The sequence below is a fragment of the Physella acuta genome, unplaced genomic scaffold (assembly GCF_028476545.2).
Source record: "Physella acuta isolate Inbredline_101_S28 unplaced genomic scaffold, ASM2847654v3 ptg000527l, whole genome shotgun sequence".
NCBI classification, from domain to species: domain Eukaryota; kingdom Metazoa; phylum Mollusca; class Gastropoda; family Physidae; genus Physella; species Physella acuta.
The window spans coordinates 26,791-43,741 of NW_026732046.1; the positions used below are offsets into that span (position 1 = coordinate 26,791).

At 38.3% G+C, this 16,951-nt stretch overlaps 2 protein-coding genes across 3 annotated transcripts in view; both read right to left on the minus strand.

Moving 5' to 3' along the window:
- Window positions 1–16,951, minus strand: part of LOC131945134 (uncharacterized) — a 51,187-nt gene that overhangs the window by 11,892 nt on the left and 22,344 nt on the right. The window lies entirely within an intron of this gene.
- On the minus strand, window positions 181–1,734 carry LOC131945132 (uncharacterized). The gene has a single exon (XM_059306134.1). The coding sequence runs from the start codon at window positions 1,732–1,734 to the stop codon at window positions 181–183; it is 1,554 nt and encodes a 517-aa protein (XP_059162117.1).

Consider the following 16,951-nt stretch of genomic DNA (forward strand, 5'->3'; position numbering starts at 1 on the left):
CAGTTCTCACAAACATTAAGGTCGCCCTTTTTGGGTAATTTGATAATGATTCCCCGTTTCCAAAAATCTGGGACTTTTTCTTCATTCCATACTTTGTTGAAGATCCCTAATAGAGTTTCTGCACCTATTTTTGGGTCTGCCTTTAGCATCTCCGCAGTGATTCTGTCCTCTCCTGGAGCCTTATTGCTTTTTTGTTTTTTGGATAGCTTCTATTATTTCTTGTTCTAGGATGGGTCCTCTATACATTTCAAAATGTATGTTCATGTCAGTGAAGTCAGCAGCTTCTTCTGGGTCTGGTCTGTTTAGGGTCTCTTCGAAGTATTCAGCCCATCTTTTCAATTGATGTTTCTCCGTTGTAAGAACTTTCCCGTTTTTGTCCTTGATAGTAGATGATCTATTTGCTATTCCTCCTGTTAGAGTCCTGATAATCTTGTAGACTGTTCTGCTATCTCCCTTATCAGCTGCAGCCTGTGCTTCTGTGGCCATTGTGTCTACATAGTTCCTTTTATCCTTCCTAGCATTCCTTTTTACCTCTTGTTGCAGTCTTCTATATTCTACATCGTTCCGTACCCTGCTTTCCATGGTTCCAGATAGTGTTTTGATTTTGGCTTCTCTTCTCTTTTCAATGAGATTCCAAGTATCGTTTGAGATCCATTCCTTCCTTTGTTTGTTCCTGTGTCCTAGTATGCATTGGCTTGTTTTCGTGTTTACATCCAGGATCTTCTCGCATTGAGTATTGGTGTCCTCTTCTGGTAGGTTCTCGAGTAGACTAAATCTATTTTTTAGTTCAATTGCGAAGTTTGCCTTAATGGTGGGATCTTTTAGTTTAGCTGAGTCAAATAGCTGGTGGTTTACTTTCCTGTCAACTCTCTTAAGCTTGAGTTGTAGTTTGCACAAGACTAGATTATGGTCGCTACCCACGTCAGCTCCTCTTATCGCCTTTACATCCCTCATGGATCTTCTCCACTTTTTATTTATAGCAATGTGATCGATTTGATTGCTGGTTCGCTTATCTGGGGATATCCAAGTGGATTTGTGTATTTCTTTGTGCTGAAATAAGCTGCCACCTATAACCAGACCATTTTCTAGGCAAATCTCTCTAAATCTTTGGCCGTTGTTATTTGCCTCTCCCAGCCCCTCCTTACCCATGCAGATCTCGTATCCTTCATTACTGGCCCCTATTTTTGCATTCATGTCTCCCATGACCACAAGAATGTCATGTTGTGGAGTCCTGTCGATTTGATCTTGTAGAGTGTGGTAGAACATGTCTTTGTCTTCATCCTTTGCTTGTTCTGTCGGGGCGTAGCACTGTATTACGGTAATCTTTACATGTCTTGAGTAGAATCTGGCTCTAAGCATGCGAGAATTGATTGGTTCCCACCCTATTAGGCTTTTCCTTGATATTTTATCCATGATAATACCAACTCCTTCCTGGTGTTGGTTATCAGATCTCCCAGAATAGATTATAGTTTCTCCTGATCCGAGTGTAGTCAGGCCTGAGTCTGTCCATCTCATTTCGCTGATACCCAGGATGTTGATCCTGTATCTTGACATTTCCTTGACCACTTGAGCTGTTTTGCTAGTTTCGTACATGGTACGCACATTCCAAGCTCCTATTCGTGTAATAATTTTGGGGGTTACTAAGGACTGTTTCAGAGTAGAGACTTCCTTGCGGCTTTCATCTAGACTCGTCATATCAGGCAAAGCTGCCTCGGTCCTCGGTTGCTCTCCCATGATGGTTTGATTTAGATCTGTTGCTGTTTCTGTAGCGTTTTTGTTTTTACATGGTGGGTCGCTAGCCCAAACCCAAAACCCTCCTCCTTTCCCATCCTGGACTTGGGACCAGACAATGGCGGAGTTTTTTGGAAAACACGCTTTCATGTAAATAAAATAAGGATCGCTTTTGTTGTCACCATGATAATGTATACCTATAAGTTCTCTCCGCCTTTATCGACCTAGTATGAATTTCGCGTGCGCGCGTATGTGTGTGTGTGTGTGTGTATGTATGTGTGTGTGTGTGTGTGTACGTGTATCTCAAAAAAGGGTATCATGTCAACACCTGGGCAACAAGTCATAGTCAAAAAGGCCTAATTCATTACAGATCTATAGGAAATCCGTCTTTACATGTGCTTACGTTAGGGGGAGTAAACTCGTTTAAATAAAAAAATGTATTTAAATATATAGAGTTATAGAACCTTAAAGTTAACAGATGATGAAAAAAAAAATAAAATAAAAAATTAAAATTAAAATCCACCTCCTCACCCACCTCACTCAGGTGGTGAAATCTTTTACTATATATCCTTTACTCCTACTCCTGTCCCCCTTCACCGACCTGCTCACCCCTTCACCTACGTGCTCACCCTTCAATCACCTGTTCACACCGTCACCCGCCTGCTTACACCCCTCACCCATGTTACTATAAGCGACTATGTATTGAACATTTGTTAAGTTTACACCGTGATATTTTAAAAGCCTATGATGACTTGGAAAAAACGTTAATAAATAAATAAAATATAAGAAGACTTTTGTTTTAATTTTAGTGTGTGTGTGTGTGTGTGTGTGTGCGTTTAACATACTCGTAACAGGAAACTTAAAAACTCATGACACTGTACGTTTAACTGATAGTGGAAAGTGTGGTACCATCTGTTGCACAACTGATGCACAGCTGTCGCCTGATGGTTAATGGCTACACTGGGTCGAGGCGAGTCGATCAATACATTCCCATTAAAAAAAAACGGGCAGCGCCGAGTAAATCGCTGTAAATCGCTGATGCGTGACCAACTATAATTAGGTGGACCATCATACTGATGGTCAGTGGGTGCGATCAATATTAACTTGGCCCTTGTACGGTGGTTGACAAGAACAAAGGATCGCGGATCGATATGTAACAGCTGTCGCTAATCGTTATCTTTAATGAATGTTCTATGTTTGTATACTTTAGCGTTGTGGTGGAGAATGGTCCCTATACAAAGTACACGCTAGTGTTAGTCTTTTATTTTAAACACCATACAACAAAGAAATTAAAATCAAACTAATTAAAATGAATTTCAAACAAATAAACAACAAGTAAACAAATAAACAAATTTAAAAAATTTAAAAATTTAAAAAATTTAAAAAATTTAAAAAATTAAAATCAAATCACGTAACTACTCAATAATAATAATTAAACTAATTATAAAATAAAATTTAAAAATTTAAAAAGTTTAAAAAAATTAAAATCAAATTACGTAACTCGTTAATAAAAATTACACAATATAAACAAAGTAATTAAATTAAACAACAAGTAAACAAACAAATTAAACAATTAAAAAAGTAAACAAATAATCAAATTACGTAACTCGTTAATAAAAATAAATTAAAATTTTAAAAATTCATTAAAACTAATTAAAAAACGCATTAAAATTACGTAACTAGGTCAATGATTACGTCACAAGGTCACTAATTACGTCACAAGGTCAACGGAGATTACGTCACCCCTCCTGCTCCGCCACCCTAGGGTGGGTAGTATTTTACTATATCTCATTGCGCCAGGCTCACCCACCCTCCACCTACGCCTCACCCACCCTTTGTGCCAGGCTGGGAGTATTTTACTATATCTCATTGTACCTTCACCCTCCCCTGCTCCTGCTCCGCCAACACCAGTTTGCGTAGTATTTTACTATATGTCGTTGTACCTGCAGCGCATCCTGCTCACCCACCCTCACCATCCTGCTCCGCCAGGCTGGGAGTATTTTGCTATATGTCATTGTACCTGCGGCGCATCCACCTCCCGAGTATTTTACTATATGTCATTGCTCCTGCGCCTCCCCTGCTCCGCCAAAAATACTAACCAAAAGTGACCTAATATACTACTTCTACCACTAGCCCTTCCGCACCCACTAGGGGGGGGGGGGTCATGAGCTTGGTCCGACTAGTGGCAAATTTCCGAAACCATGTGAAGGCCGCAGCTTAAAGTCATCATATCTGGTTAGGGTCGCGAGCAGACCCCAACCCCCCCCCCCCCCCCCCCCCCACGCTATAATGTAAGGAATTTGGGAGTCCGACATGCCAAGCTCTTCGGAAAGGATCTAAAAGGCACAATTAAACGCTGATGTGCTTCTATCAGACAGTACCGAAGCTGGGATGGTCTCAACTACTTTTCCTAAAGCCAAAAATTAGTAAACGTACACAAAACCGAAATTATTATTATATTCTTGACGATTATTTGTAGAATACTGGATAGTACATAATAGTAGTTCTACCAATAAAAAAAACCGTACATTTTACATTGTTAAATCACAACGGAAGTAGTATATTAGGTCACTTTTGATTAGTATTTGGGTGGGGGAGGCGGATGCACGAGAGGCCGATAGATATAGACGACTTTTGCTTCTTAATAGCGTTGGAAAGGGACCCACAATCCGTTAGTAGTATATTATGTCACTTTTGATTAGTATTTGGGTGGTGGAGGCGGATGCTCAAAGGATATATAGGAAAATACTCGGATGCGGATGCGCAATGAGATATAGTAAAATACTCACCCGCCTGGTGGTGGTGGAGGAGAGGGGGGCGAAGTGGTGGAGGAGAGGGGGAGTAGTGGTGGGGGTGGAGAAGAGTGGGGTGGTGGAGGAAATGGGGAGTAGTGGTGGCCTGGGGGGTGGTGGTGGTGGCGGAGGTACAATGAGATATAGTAAAATACTCCACCAACTGGTGGTGGTGGAGAGGGGTGGGGAGAGGGGTAGTGGTGGTGGAGAAGAGGGGGTGGTGGGGGTGAGGGGGAGTGGTGGTGGCCTGGGGGTGGTGGTGAATTTAATTACTTTGTTTATATTTTGTTTGTTTATTTTTAATTAGTTTAATTATTATTTTTTAATTTAAATTTTATTTTTTAAAAATTAGTTTGATTTTAAATTTTAAAATTTTATTTTTTAATTGTTGTTTATTTGTTGTTTAATTTGTTGGTTTGTTTATATTGTGTAATTTTTATTGACTAGTTAGGTAATTTTAATTTTTTAAATTTAAATTTTGTTATTTTAAATTTTAAATTATTTACTTTGTTTATATTTTGTTTGTTAATTTTTTAATTATTATTATTTATTATGAGATATAGTAAAATACTCACCCGCCTGGTGGTGGTGGCGGTGGAGAGGGGTGGTGGTGGTGGTGGTGGAGGAGAGGGGGAGTAATGGTGGGGGGTGGAGAAGAGTGGGGTGGTGGAGGAGAGGGGGATTAGTGGTGGCCTGGGGGTGGTGGTGGTGGCGGAGGTACAATGAGATGGTGGTGGTGAAGAGGGGTGGGGAGAGGGGTAGTGGTGGTGGAGAAGAGGGGGTGGTGGGGGTGAGGGGGAGTGGTGGTGGCCTGGGGGTGGTGGTGGTGGCGCAGCATGGGGTTTAATTCATTTTATTTCTTTGTATGTATGGTTAATAGTAAACCACGCCACCACCTGGTGGTGGTGGAGAGGGGTAGTCGTTACCCACCTGGGTGAGGGTGGGTGAAGAGGGTGGTGCAGGCCGGATGCGCAAAGGTTATATAGTAAAATACTCACCCACCCACCTGGGTGAGGGTGTGTGAAGAGGGTGGCGCAGGGTGCCGCAGGCCAGATAGACAACGGGATAAAGGAAAATACTCGCAGGGTGAAGGGTGAGGCGGGTGGGTGAGGGTGGGGGATGCGGATGCGGAGTAGGTCGGTAGGTCACCACCGACGACCTTGTGACGTAATCACCATCGGTAACCTTGTGACGTAATCACCAGAAGTAGCCTAGTTACGTAATTTTAATGAGTTTTTTAATGAGTTTGTTTGTTTTTAATTAGTTTTAATTTTTTATTTTGACCCAGATACGTAATGTTAATGAGTTTTTATTACGTAATTTGATTATTTGTTTGATTTTAATGAATTTAATTACTTTGTTTATATTTTGTTTGTTTATTTTTAATTAGTTTAATTATTATTTTTTAATTTAATTTTTTTTTAATTAGTTTGATTTTTTAAAAATTAGTTTCATTTTAAAATTTAAATTTTTATTTTTTAATTGTTGTTTACTTGTTGTTTAATTTGTTGGTTTGTTTATATTGTGTAATTTTTATTGACTAGTTACGTAATTTTAAATTTTTAAATTTTAATTTTGTAATTTTAAATTTTAAATTTATTTACTTTGTTTATATTTTGTTTGTTTATTTTTTAATTATTATTATTATTATTTAATATTTAAAATTTTAATTTTTTAATTTTAATGAGTTTGAATTTTTTTATTTATTTTGTTTTTAATTAATTTTTATTAACTAGTTATGTAATTGGATTATTTGTTTGTTTGTTTGGTTTTTATTCATTTGTTGTTTGTATGTTGTTTATTTATTTGATATATTTCTTTTCTTTGTTGTATGGTGTTTAAAATAAAAAGGCTAACACTAACGTGTACTTTGTGTATAACATCCATTAGCGACACCTGTTACTCATTGGCGACAGCTGTTACGTATCGACCCGACACCAAAGCTTTTCGTTTGACTGGGCCCATACACGTCCAGAGTTAATATTGATCCCACCCACGGGATCATCATCAACATGATAGCCCGCCTAATTAAATTGGTCATGCGCCATGGATTAATGGCGGGTTCACTGAAGCGAACACCACAGGGGTCTGACGTTTAATGAGAAGGTGCTAAGTGGTTATCCGCGAAGCCATCGTTAAGTGTGGCAACAGCTGTTACCACATTAATGAGTTTTCCCGCACTTAGCGACGGCTCCGGACTTTTTTTTTTTTCATTAGACTACCTCTGTCCATTAACTATGTTCACATATCGTACGACTGGTCATATATTGATCATATTAAAATTATGGTTACCACATGTCCTACGAACCGTCCCTTGATATGTATGAAAGATTAATGGTTGTAACTATTCGCTTATAGTGAGGGTCAGCGAAAACATAATATATTTAAGGGTTGGAATTTTCTTCCATCCACCGTTAAATCAGGTTTTGAGACGAAACAAATTCTCGCTAGGCTCGTTCTTTTTAATGGGCGACAGGTAAATGTCACTTAGTACGTTGGTACGTGAGGTATGCGGGGTAGACATGTTTTTACAAGTCTGGAAAAGTAATTAAGTTTTTTATGACCGTTCCGATTTTCTTTTGATCTGAATACCAACTGGCCACCCTGAGACAGATAAACATAACATGCGTTCAATACATACTCGATTATAGTAACATGGGTGAGGGCGGTGAGCAGGTGGGTGAAGGGTGAACAGGTGGGTGAAGAGAGGAGAAAATGGGCAAAAAGGGAACAGGAGTAGGAGTAAAGGATATATAGTAAAAGATTCCACCACCTAAGTGAGGTGGGTGAGGAGGTGGATTTTAATTTTAATTTTAATTTTTTTATTTTATTTTTTTATCAGCTGTTAACTTTAAGGTTCTATAACTCTATATATTCAAATACATTTTTTGATTTAACCGAGTTTACTTTCCCTAACATAAGTAGGCCTACATGTAAAGAGGAGTTTCCTATAGATCTGTAATGAATTAGGCGCGCGAAATTCATACTAGGTCGGTAAAGGCGGAGAGAACTTATAGGTATACATTATCATGGTGACAACAAAAGCGATCCTTATTTTATTTACATGAAAGCGTGTTTTCCAAAAAGTGTCACCATGCCGTTCTCATTTTCGCAGCGGGGATTATTTTAAGTGCACCCCCTGCACGTTTGTTTACATTTTAAAAGACGTGTCGCGTGTCTTCCATAATAGAGAAACGAGAGGAAAGACAACTGTTCTAAAATTAGAACAGCCTTGTTTACAGACACGAGTATCGTCCCTTGTGAAAAAATTCGCGTCAGAATCCTTAACTAAACATTCAATTTTCTTTAACAAGTTAAAAAATAATTTTGGAAGACAACGGTTATCAACATTAGACGCCACCGTTTTTGTTTTCTGTGACGACAAGGCACAATACACTTTTGTATTTTATGTCTCAAGAAGAGGGGTGGGATATTTTTTCTTTGTAAGCGTGTTGTAAACAATGGGTAGCGGAGGTGATTACTAAGTAAGAGGGCAGAGAACGTGGCTTGCATCGCGATATTTGAAAACAAGGCGATGTTTAACCTCAACCAAAAAAGGCAATGAACCTAGAAGGAAGACGAATATCTTAGTCTTGCAGCAGATTACCTTCCCATGTTCGCTTTAGTATTACAGTTTTCATCAAACTTCTTTTTGACTTGAACTTCTTTAATTTAAGAAAAGTTTACTTATACTTAATACATTACGTCTAATTACATTTTTTTTTATTTTTACCACTCAATGTATTTTGTTTTTCTATATCTTACATTGTCATCTTAATTTTTGATCACCTTAGTAAAAATTTGGTTTAGATTATAAACTTCAAGTTTTAAAAAACAACAACGTTATAGTACGTCGTGTCAAATGACACACCGTTTAAAATGTCTACATTTAAATTTCACCAAAATAATGACGTAAAAACTAAATATGATATGACGTTAGCATACATATCATTCAATCTAATCACTCTAAAGTACAAATCAATAATTTTTAATGATTAAGGGGCTGGGTGAGTTATTTTTATTCGGGTGCCCAGGGAAGGTTTGGAGTTAGTTGGGACAGAGTTTATACAAGAGTCAGTGAAGTTTTCACCGAGGCAGTTTTCGAAGCTAGACCAGGCATGTTTAGGAATTGGTTGGTGCAGAGTTTATACTAGGGTCGGTGAAGTTTTCACCGAGGCAGTTTTCGAAGTTGGTGCATGCATGTTTTAGAGTTGGTTGATGTAGAGTTTATACTAGAGTCGGAGGAGTTTTGATTTCACCGAGGTTGGTTTCAAAGTTGGTACATGCATGTTTTGGAACTGTTAAGTGCCGAGTCTATACTAGGGTCGGTGAAGTTTTCACCTAGGCATGTTGGTACATGCATGTTCTTGGAATTGATGAAGGCAGAGTTTATACTACAGTGGAACGGTTTTTGTTTTCACCAAGGGAGTTTTCAAACTCGGTCCATGGATGTTTAGGAGTTGGTTGGTGTAGAGTTTACACTAGAGTGGGACGGTCTTTGTTTTCACCGAGGTGTGTTTCAAAGTTGTTACATGCATGTTTTGGAATTGATGGGGGCACAGTTCATACTAGAGTGGTATGGTTTCACCGAGGCATGTTTCAAAGTTGGTACATGCATGTTTTGGAAATGGTGAGGCAGATTTAACCTAGGGTCGGTGAAGTTTTCACCGAGGCAGGTTACAAAGTTGGTACATAGATGTTTCGGAGTTGGATGGGAACGTTGTCACAACCACCACCCCCAGGCCACCACTACTCCCCCTCTCCTCCACCACTACTCCCCCTCTCCTCCACCACCACCACCACCACCACCCATCTCCGCCACCACTACCCCTCTCCCCACCCCTCTCCACCACCACCAGTTGGTGGAGTATTTTACTATATCTCATTGTACCTCTGCCACCACCACCACCCCCCAAGCCGCCACTACTCCCCCTCTCCTCCACCACCCCACTCTTCTCCACCCCCCACCACTACTCCCCCTCTCCTCCACCACTACTCCCCCCTCTCATCCACCACCACCACCACCCCTCTCCACCACCACCACCAGGCGGGCGAGTATTTTACTATATCTCATTGCGCATCCGCATCCGAGTATTTTCCTATATATCCTTTGAGCATCCGCCTCCACCACCCAAATACTAATCAAAAGTGACATAATATACTACTAACGGATTGTGGGTCCCTTTCCAACGCTATTAAGAAGCAAAAGTCTTCTATATCTATCGGCCTCTCGCGCAATGGATTTTGATTTTTTTTTCAAAAGAATTTTGCCGACAACAGAGTGTGATTTATTGTAGGAGAAAGACGACTCGGCTTTCATCAATGGGAAAAAGAATATACTAGAGCATGGGGCGGAGTCTATAGAATAAAGATAATCTAACCGCAGATACAGTATTCTTTTTACAAATCAACCATCAAGTCAAAAATGCAAGAAAATTACACTTTTTTTTAACTATTAAAAAAATCTATTATGGTCGGCTGTGGGCCCCTAAACTGCCCCCCCCCCCGCATTGCCGGGTCTGGCGGCAATGTAGTTCCGCCCCTGCTAGTGTACAAACATGTAGTTTATTATAAACTAATTATTGAATAATTATTATTGCTATTATTTATAAGTTTGTAAATTTAATCAGTTGATGAATAAGAAAACGACAGATCTATGAAGATATAAATACGTTTGGTACATGTCATTTGTACGTTTATCTGCTATCTGTTCATTTGTATTTCAACAGAGTAACTTATTTGCAAGTGTAACGTTAAATTAAGCATCAGTATATTGTTGATTGTTGTAAAAATCGTACTGCATACTCTATGACTGTTGTAAGTGTCGTACTATGTACTGTAAGCTTGTCAAATTATTGTGATTTGTAGACGTCTTTGTGTAGCATTTTCTCAATAAACAGCCTATTGTCAAAGACTTGTCATGGTATTAAAGTTCCTAATTTAAAAAGAGAGAAATCCCAATTCAACATGAAAGTGACATATGACAGTTCCACTTCAACACTGACATATGACAGTTCCACTTCAACACTGACATATGACAGGTCCACTTCAACACTGACATATGACAGTTCCACTTCAACACTGACATATGACAGTTCCACTTCAACACTGACATATGACAGTTCCACTTTAACACTGACGTGACATATGACAGTTCCACTTCAACACTGACATATGACAGTTCCGTGTCAACACAGACATATGACAGTTCCACATCAACACTGACATGTGACAGTTCCACTTCAACACTGACATGTGACAGTTCCACTTCAACACTGACATGACATATGACAGTTCCGTGTCAACACAGACATATGACAGTTCAACATCAACACTGACATATGACATTTCCTTTTCAACACTGACATATGATAGTTCCACTTCAACACTGACACATGACAGTTCCACTTCAACACTGACACATGACAGTTCCACTTCAACACTGACATGTGGCAGTTCCACTTCAACACTGACATATGACAGTTCCACTTCAACACTGACATATGACAGTTCCACTTCAACAGTGACATGACATATGACAGTTCCACTTCAGCACTGACATATGACAGTTCCACTTCAACACTGACATATGACAGTTCCACTTCAACACGGACATATGACAGTTCCACTTCAACATTGACATATAACAGTTCCACTTCAACACTGACATGACATATGACAGTTCTACTTTAACACTGACATGACATATGACAGTTCCACTTCAACAGTGACATGACATATGACAGTTCCACTTCAGCACTGACATATGACAGTTCCACTTCAACACTGACATATGACAGTTCCACTTCAACACTGACATGACATATGACAGTTCCACTTCAACACTGACATATGACAGTTCCACTTCAACACTGACACATTAGAATCAAAGTTTGGACGGATGTAAAATGTAGTCTAATTCAATAAACTGTAAGTATAGCAGCACACAAAAGTAAATCTGAGCACTACGATTCAGTAACTTCATTACGTTCACAATCCTGTGATCGACAATGTTATGGTTAGGATATATCAATGAATAGCAAAGTCTAGTTAGTTGAGACGAATTTATTGAACAATAACAAGTTTTATGTACACAAAATTTCAGTCTATTGCAGAAAATCTGTTAAAGATTTGTTCAGTAATTACAATATTGTTGTTTTTTTTTATTAAAATACTTTTCCAAATATTTAAAATTAAGTTATTTGCTTTTCTTTTCTAAATACATTTTTATCTTAACATAAATGTAACTATTTTTTTTAAATACTGTTGCGTTATCTTTTTAAATGTACTTTCAATTTAAACTTCTGAAAAAAACAAATAAATTATTGTATGCAATAAATATAAAAAATATGTTCCACAAGTATCGAGAGATTCAGCAGTAATTTACAGCAAGAAATTTGTCAACATTTTGTGCAAAGAAAAACAATTGAAACATTTAAAAATAAATGAAAAGAGTTCAAAGGTCAAATATTAAAAGGGTACACACAAGGTCACGTTCCATTTAGGATGTCTGACTGGGTTGGGGAGTGAGGGGGTGTTTTCATAGAGAAACGGTAACCCCAGACAGCAGATTTCATAGAGTAAACGATAAATTCGGTGTAACAATTTTCCTAAAGTGAAGCTAACTTCAGACAACAGATCTAGCCGAGTTATCTGGATGGATTGAGCTCTTGCATGTGGAGATTTATTTGATAAATATCTAACAGGAGAAATGGTGTACTAGTTGACTTGTAATAGAACACACACACACACACACAAACAGACAGACACACACATACACACGCAAACACACAGGTTAACGACCTTAACAAAAAAAAAACCTGCCAGAATACTCGCGGGAGGGATGACCAATCAAAACATTCAACCCAAAATTCAATCAATAAAAATTTCTAATTGCTCCCGACAGGAAACGTTTTCCATCAATAACCAAGTGAGTGTTGATTGATTTAAGTAGGTCAACTGATCAAGTTAGTGTTGATTGATTTAAGTAGGTCAACTGATCAAGTGAGTGTTGAATGATTTAAGTAGGTCAACTGATCAAGTGAGTGATGGTTGATTTAAGTAGGTCAACTGATCAAGTGAGGGTTGATTGATTTAAATAGGTCAACTGATCAAGTGAGTGTTGAATGATTTAAGTAGGTCAACTGATCAAGTGAGTGATGGTTGATTTAAGTAGGTCAACTGATCAAGTGAGTGTTGATTGATTTAAGTAGGTCAACTGATCAAGTGAGTGTTGATTGATTTAAGTAGGTCAACTGATCAAGTTTAACGGGCGATTTATAGCAATTTATTTATTTTAGGCTCAAATCCAATCCAAAACAGAATAATGAGCAAACTCACGATATTTATTTTTGTAGTCTACGTGTCCATGATCTTCATTTCAAATGGAGACATTTATATCGCGTCGTAATCCCGACACACAAGTGTTATGTGTTGTCCTTGTCGGGAAATTCCCCGACGGGAAATGATTACAGACCTAGCCTGAGTGACCTCTGACTTCAGGGGGAATTATTGAAAAGGGGGATAAATATTTCCTGGGCAGACGGCACGAAGTCGTCACACGTCATGGCGCCTGGTCACGTGATCACGTGCCGCGCGTGACGGGAACATCAACATCACGTGACACAAAATTTTTAATAAAATACACGCTCTCGTAGATCGGGCGCTGGTATAAAAATAGTTGATTGGATGAAGATACAAGTCCAGCAGTTAGAAATTCGATATCACAAAATTCATGTCACAAATTTGATATCACAAAAAATAAAACCAGATGCGCACACAGTCAATGTCTGTTGTTGAAGTGCAAGCAAGTTTTTCTTAACATAATCACATACCATTTGAAATATGAAAAAGTATTTTTTTAAAAATAGGCCTATATTCCTTTAAATAACATACATTAATAAATAAAGGTTTCGAACCCATAGGAATTAGCAGAAGATACATTATTTAATTGAACTTCTGTAATGCAAATTAATACAAAGTTTGTTATATTTGATATATACAGAATTATGTATAACAGGTTTTTTATGTTTGCGCAAATAAAAAAAGGACAAATGTATCAAACTTTTGTTCGAGAAAAAAATTGAAATATTAGTAAAATTATGACAGTATAAAAAAGAGAAAAATGTAAACACAGTTCAACTCAATCCAGTCCGTCAACGAGCTAAGAATAGCTTTCAAAATACTTCCTATGTGGGTGTGGTCTTTGGTTCAAATATTCACTGTACGGTGTCATATGATCATCCACGTGTTACATAACATAACAATGTGACCTTGTAATTTTACCCAGAAGCGTAGCGACCCTTTCCGGCGCCCGGGGACAAACTTTCAAGCATTCGATTTGCACCCCCTCAAGCTTTCAATTTATTTTACCAACCCATTTTGGCGCCCCCTAAAGTCGGCGCCCGGAGACATATGACCCTCCCCCCCGCCCCCCTCGCTACGCCTCTGGTTTTACCTACCTCAAATCTGTTAATAGAATCAACATTTATAGTAACCACGCCACCACCCCACCACCCTAACCCCAGTTAAACTCAAGGTTAAACTTCGATCCCTTTCTGTTATGTAACAAGTGTATAATCCCTTTACTATCCGTTTAATAACTTTTTAAAAAGCTTTTATTTAACTCACTTCCTCGTCAGTATGTCTGTCTGTCTAGATCGAAACGCCCGACTATTTAAATAACTATAAAGAAAAGTGTGGGTCTCTTCCTAAATATTAGTAAAGGTATCCAATAGATAATAAAGTGACCCACGCTTTTCTTTATAGTTATTTAAATAGTAGTGTATAATTTATTTTCTACTTTTTAGTGCATTATTACATAAAAGCTTGTTATTAAAACGCTTTTTTATGAATATTTTTTTCAAGTCCGTTTGTTCTATCAAGTTCCCCACCTACGTCCCACGTCAACCAACTCCGACATCCACTCCCCACGCTCAGTCAAGTGTACCAATATTGTACCCACGCTCAGTCAAGTGTACCAATATTGTACCCACGCCCAGTCAAGTGTACCAATATTGTACCCACGCTCAGTCAAGTGTACCAATATTGTACCCACGCCCAGTCAAGTGTACCATTTTTGTACCCCACGGTCAGTCAAGTGTACCATTATTGTACCCACGCTCAGTCAAGTGTACCAATATTGTACCCACGCCCAGTCAAGTGTACCATTTTTGTACCCCACGGTCAGTCAAGTGTACCATTATTGTACCCCACGCCCAGTGAAGTGTACCAATATTGTACCCACGCCCAGTGGAGCGTGCCATTTTTGTACCGTGTTCAGTTAATGACGATCCTCTCGTCCTTGGACCCCCCCTTGGGGTCGCCGAGCCCCCCCCCCCCCAACTTCTCGACCTCCTTGACCTTGTGTTTGTCCTTGCCCTTGTCCGTGTTGTTGTTGGTGGCGCCGTTGTTGTTCTGGACGGCCGTGAAGTTCTTGAGCTGGGCGTCGCCCTCCACGTTCCCGACGTCCCAGACGTTCAGGGTCCCGTCGTACGATGACGTGAACAGCTTGCCCTCAACCACCTGCAAGTAGGTCAAGGTCAGGTCAAGCACAGCTACTGTTTTAATCGTTAGCAGTTAGTTGGAGGTTGTATCGATTCACTTTTAGAAAACCTGAACTGTTTTACAAATTTATTTTGTTTAAAAAAATATTTTTCAAATTTCCATTCTTTTATATCTCTATTTCGTTTTAAAATATTTTTTTTAAAAGTATGATTACTAATTGTAAAAAGCTAAATGAAAATAAAATATAAAAGTGCAATATAAGCTGACAAAATGTAATGGAAAAAAAGAAAATTTTATATAAACATTTCAAAATGTCCTACACAGGGGGATTAAAACAAAGTTCAAAGATCAAGTTTCTCGGCTAGAACTAGTGATGGAAAAATAATAAAATGTTTCATGAGAAAGTTCACATCTGTGTGTTCTCTATTATTTGTGTGTTTTGTGACATTAGTGTGTTCTGTGCTATTTTCCTTTCTTGTGTGTGTTCTCTGTCGTGGTGTACACAAGACGTAAACACAATCAGCTGGACGCGTTCACTGTATGTAAAGAACCGCACCCGCGGAAAAGGAAAAATACGTTAAAAAACTTGAACTCTTAGGAATTGAAGATCCTTATACTGTTATTGACAGTTTCGTATAAATAAATATGTGGACAAAATTTCTAAATAAAAATACTGTTAGTAATACTGTTTGCGTTTAGAGTTAAAGTAGCCGAATCTGATCAAATGCAGTTCTCGATACTTTGTTTCATGTAAGGACAGTAAAATAATAAACTTCATTTTAATTATAAAAGATAACTATTAATAAAACAAATATGCTCGACCTTCACAAATACTAATAGTAAAAGACAAAGTCAAAAGTAATAGGCTAATAAGAATAATAAGATCTAATAGTAGGCCTAATACCTGGCTCCGCTGGGTAGACATAGAATCTAGAATCTACTTCTTTACTTAAATTTAATTACTTTAGATCTACATTCGATTCAAAATACACCCATAATAAATCAAAAGTAGTCATAATAGGCCTAATAAAGCATTTAATTGTCTCTAAGATCTAAAATCTCGCTCTATTATCTAATCATTTTTTTAGCAAACGAAATTTTCTGAAATTGAAATAGATTATATGACTAGACTTAGATCTAGAATCTGCTACTTAAATTAAATTGTAAAAACTTTATACAAGCATGTAGTTGATATTATTGAAGTAGAAGGCTTTAATAAATTACTAAGGCCTACCTACTTTGTTGTCTTTTTACAGCAATATGTATCTGATACTGGACTGAGTTTAATTAAATTCAAATTCATATCTAGTAATTGGTCTACTAAGTTTTTGTAGCCTAGTAGTACAATCTAGATCATACCAGCCAACAACAAATAACCACATTATTATTATTTGGTTAATGATTAGGCTAAATTTTTAAAAAAATCCACTGTTTATAAAAGAAACAAATCAAGCTAGAAACATTATAAGTGAGATGGTTTAGAATAATAACAATGGACCCAGTCTACAATTGATACAATTGCAGGTCTACATAGGGCCTACAGTCTAGTAGTTTACAGTAGGCACCTAGTGTGTAGCTAGTATACTAGTGTGTAGCTGTCCAGAGTTAAGATTCTTAATGCCTTAATGCTTTCCCCTGATAAGCCGTGTGTGCTATAAATGACATAACATGACATCGAGGTGAGAAATGTTGAGGGGAGAGCAGTGGGACTTTCCCCTTTGTTCTCCCTGCTGGGCCCTGAGGGTCAAAATTATATAAGAAATACTATCTCTGTGGGGCTGGGTATCACGGAGGTGAGACATTTTCAGGGGAGGGCAGGGCAGACTCCTCTTTGGTTTTATTGTGGGCTAGATACAGGTGGGGGCAGCCATCATGAGGGTTGAACGTCAGTATTAATGTGTCTGATTACTTCCCTGCTGGAT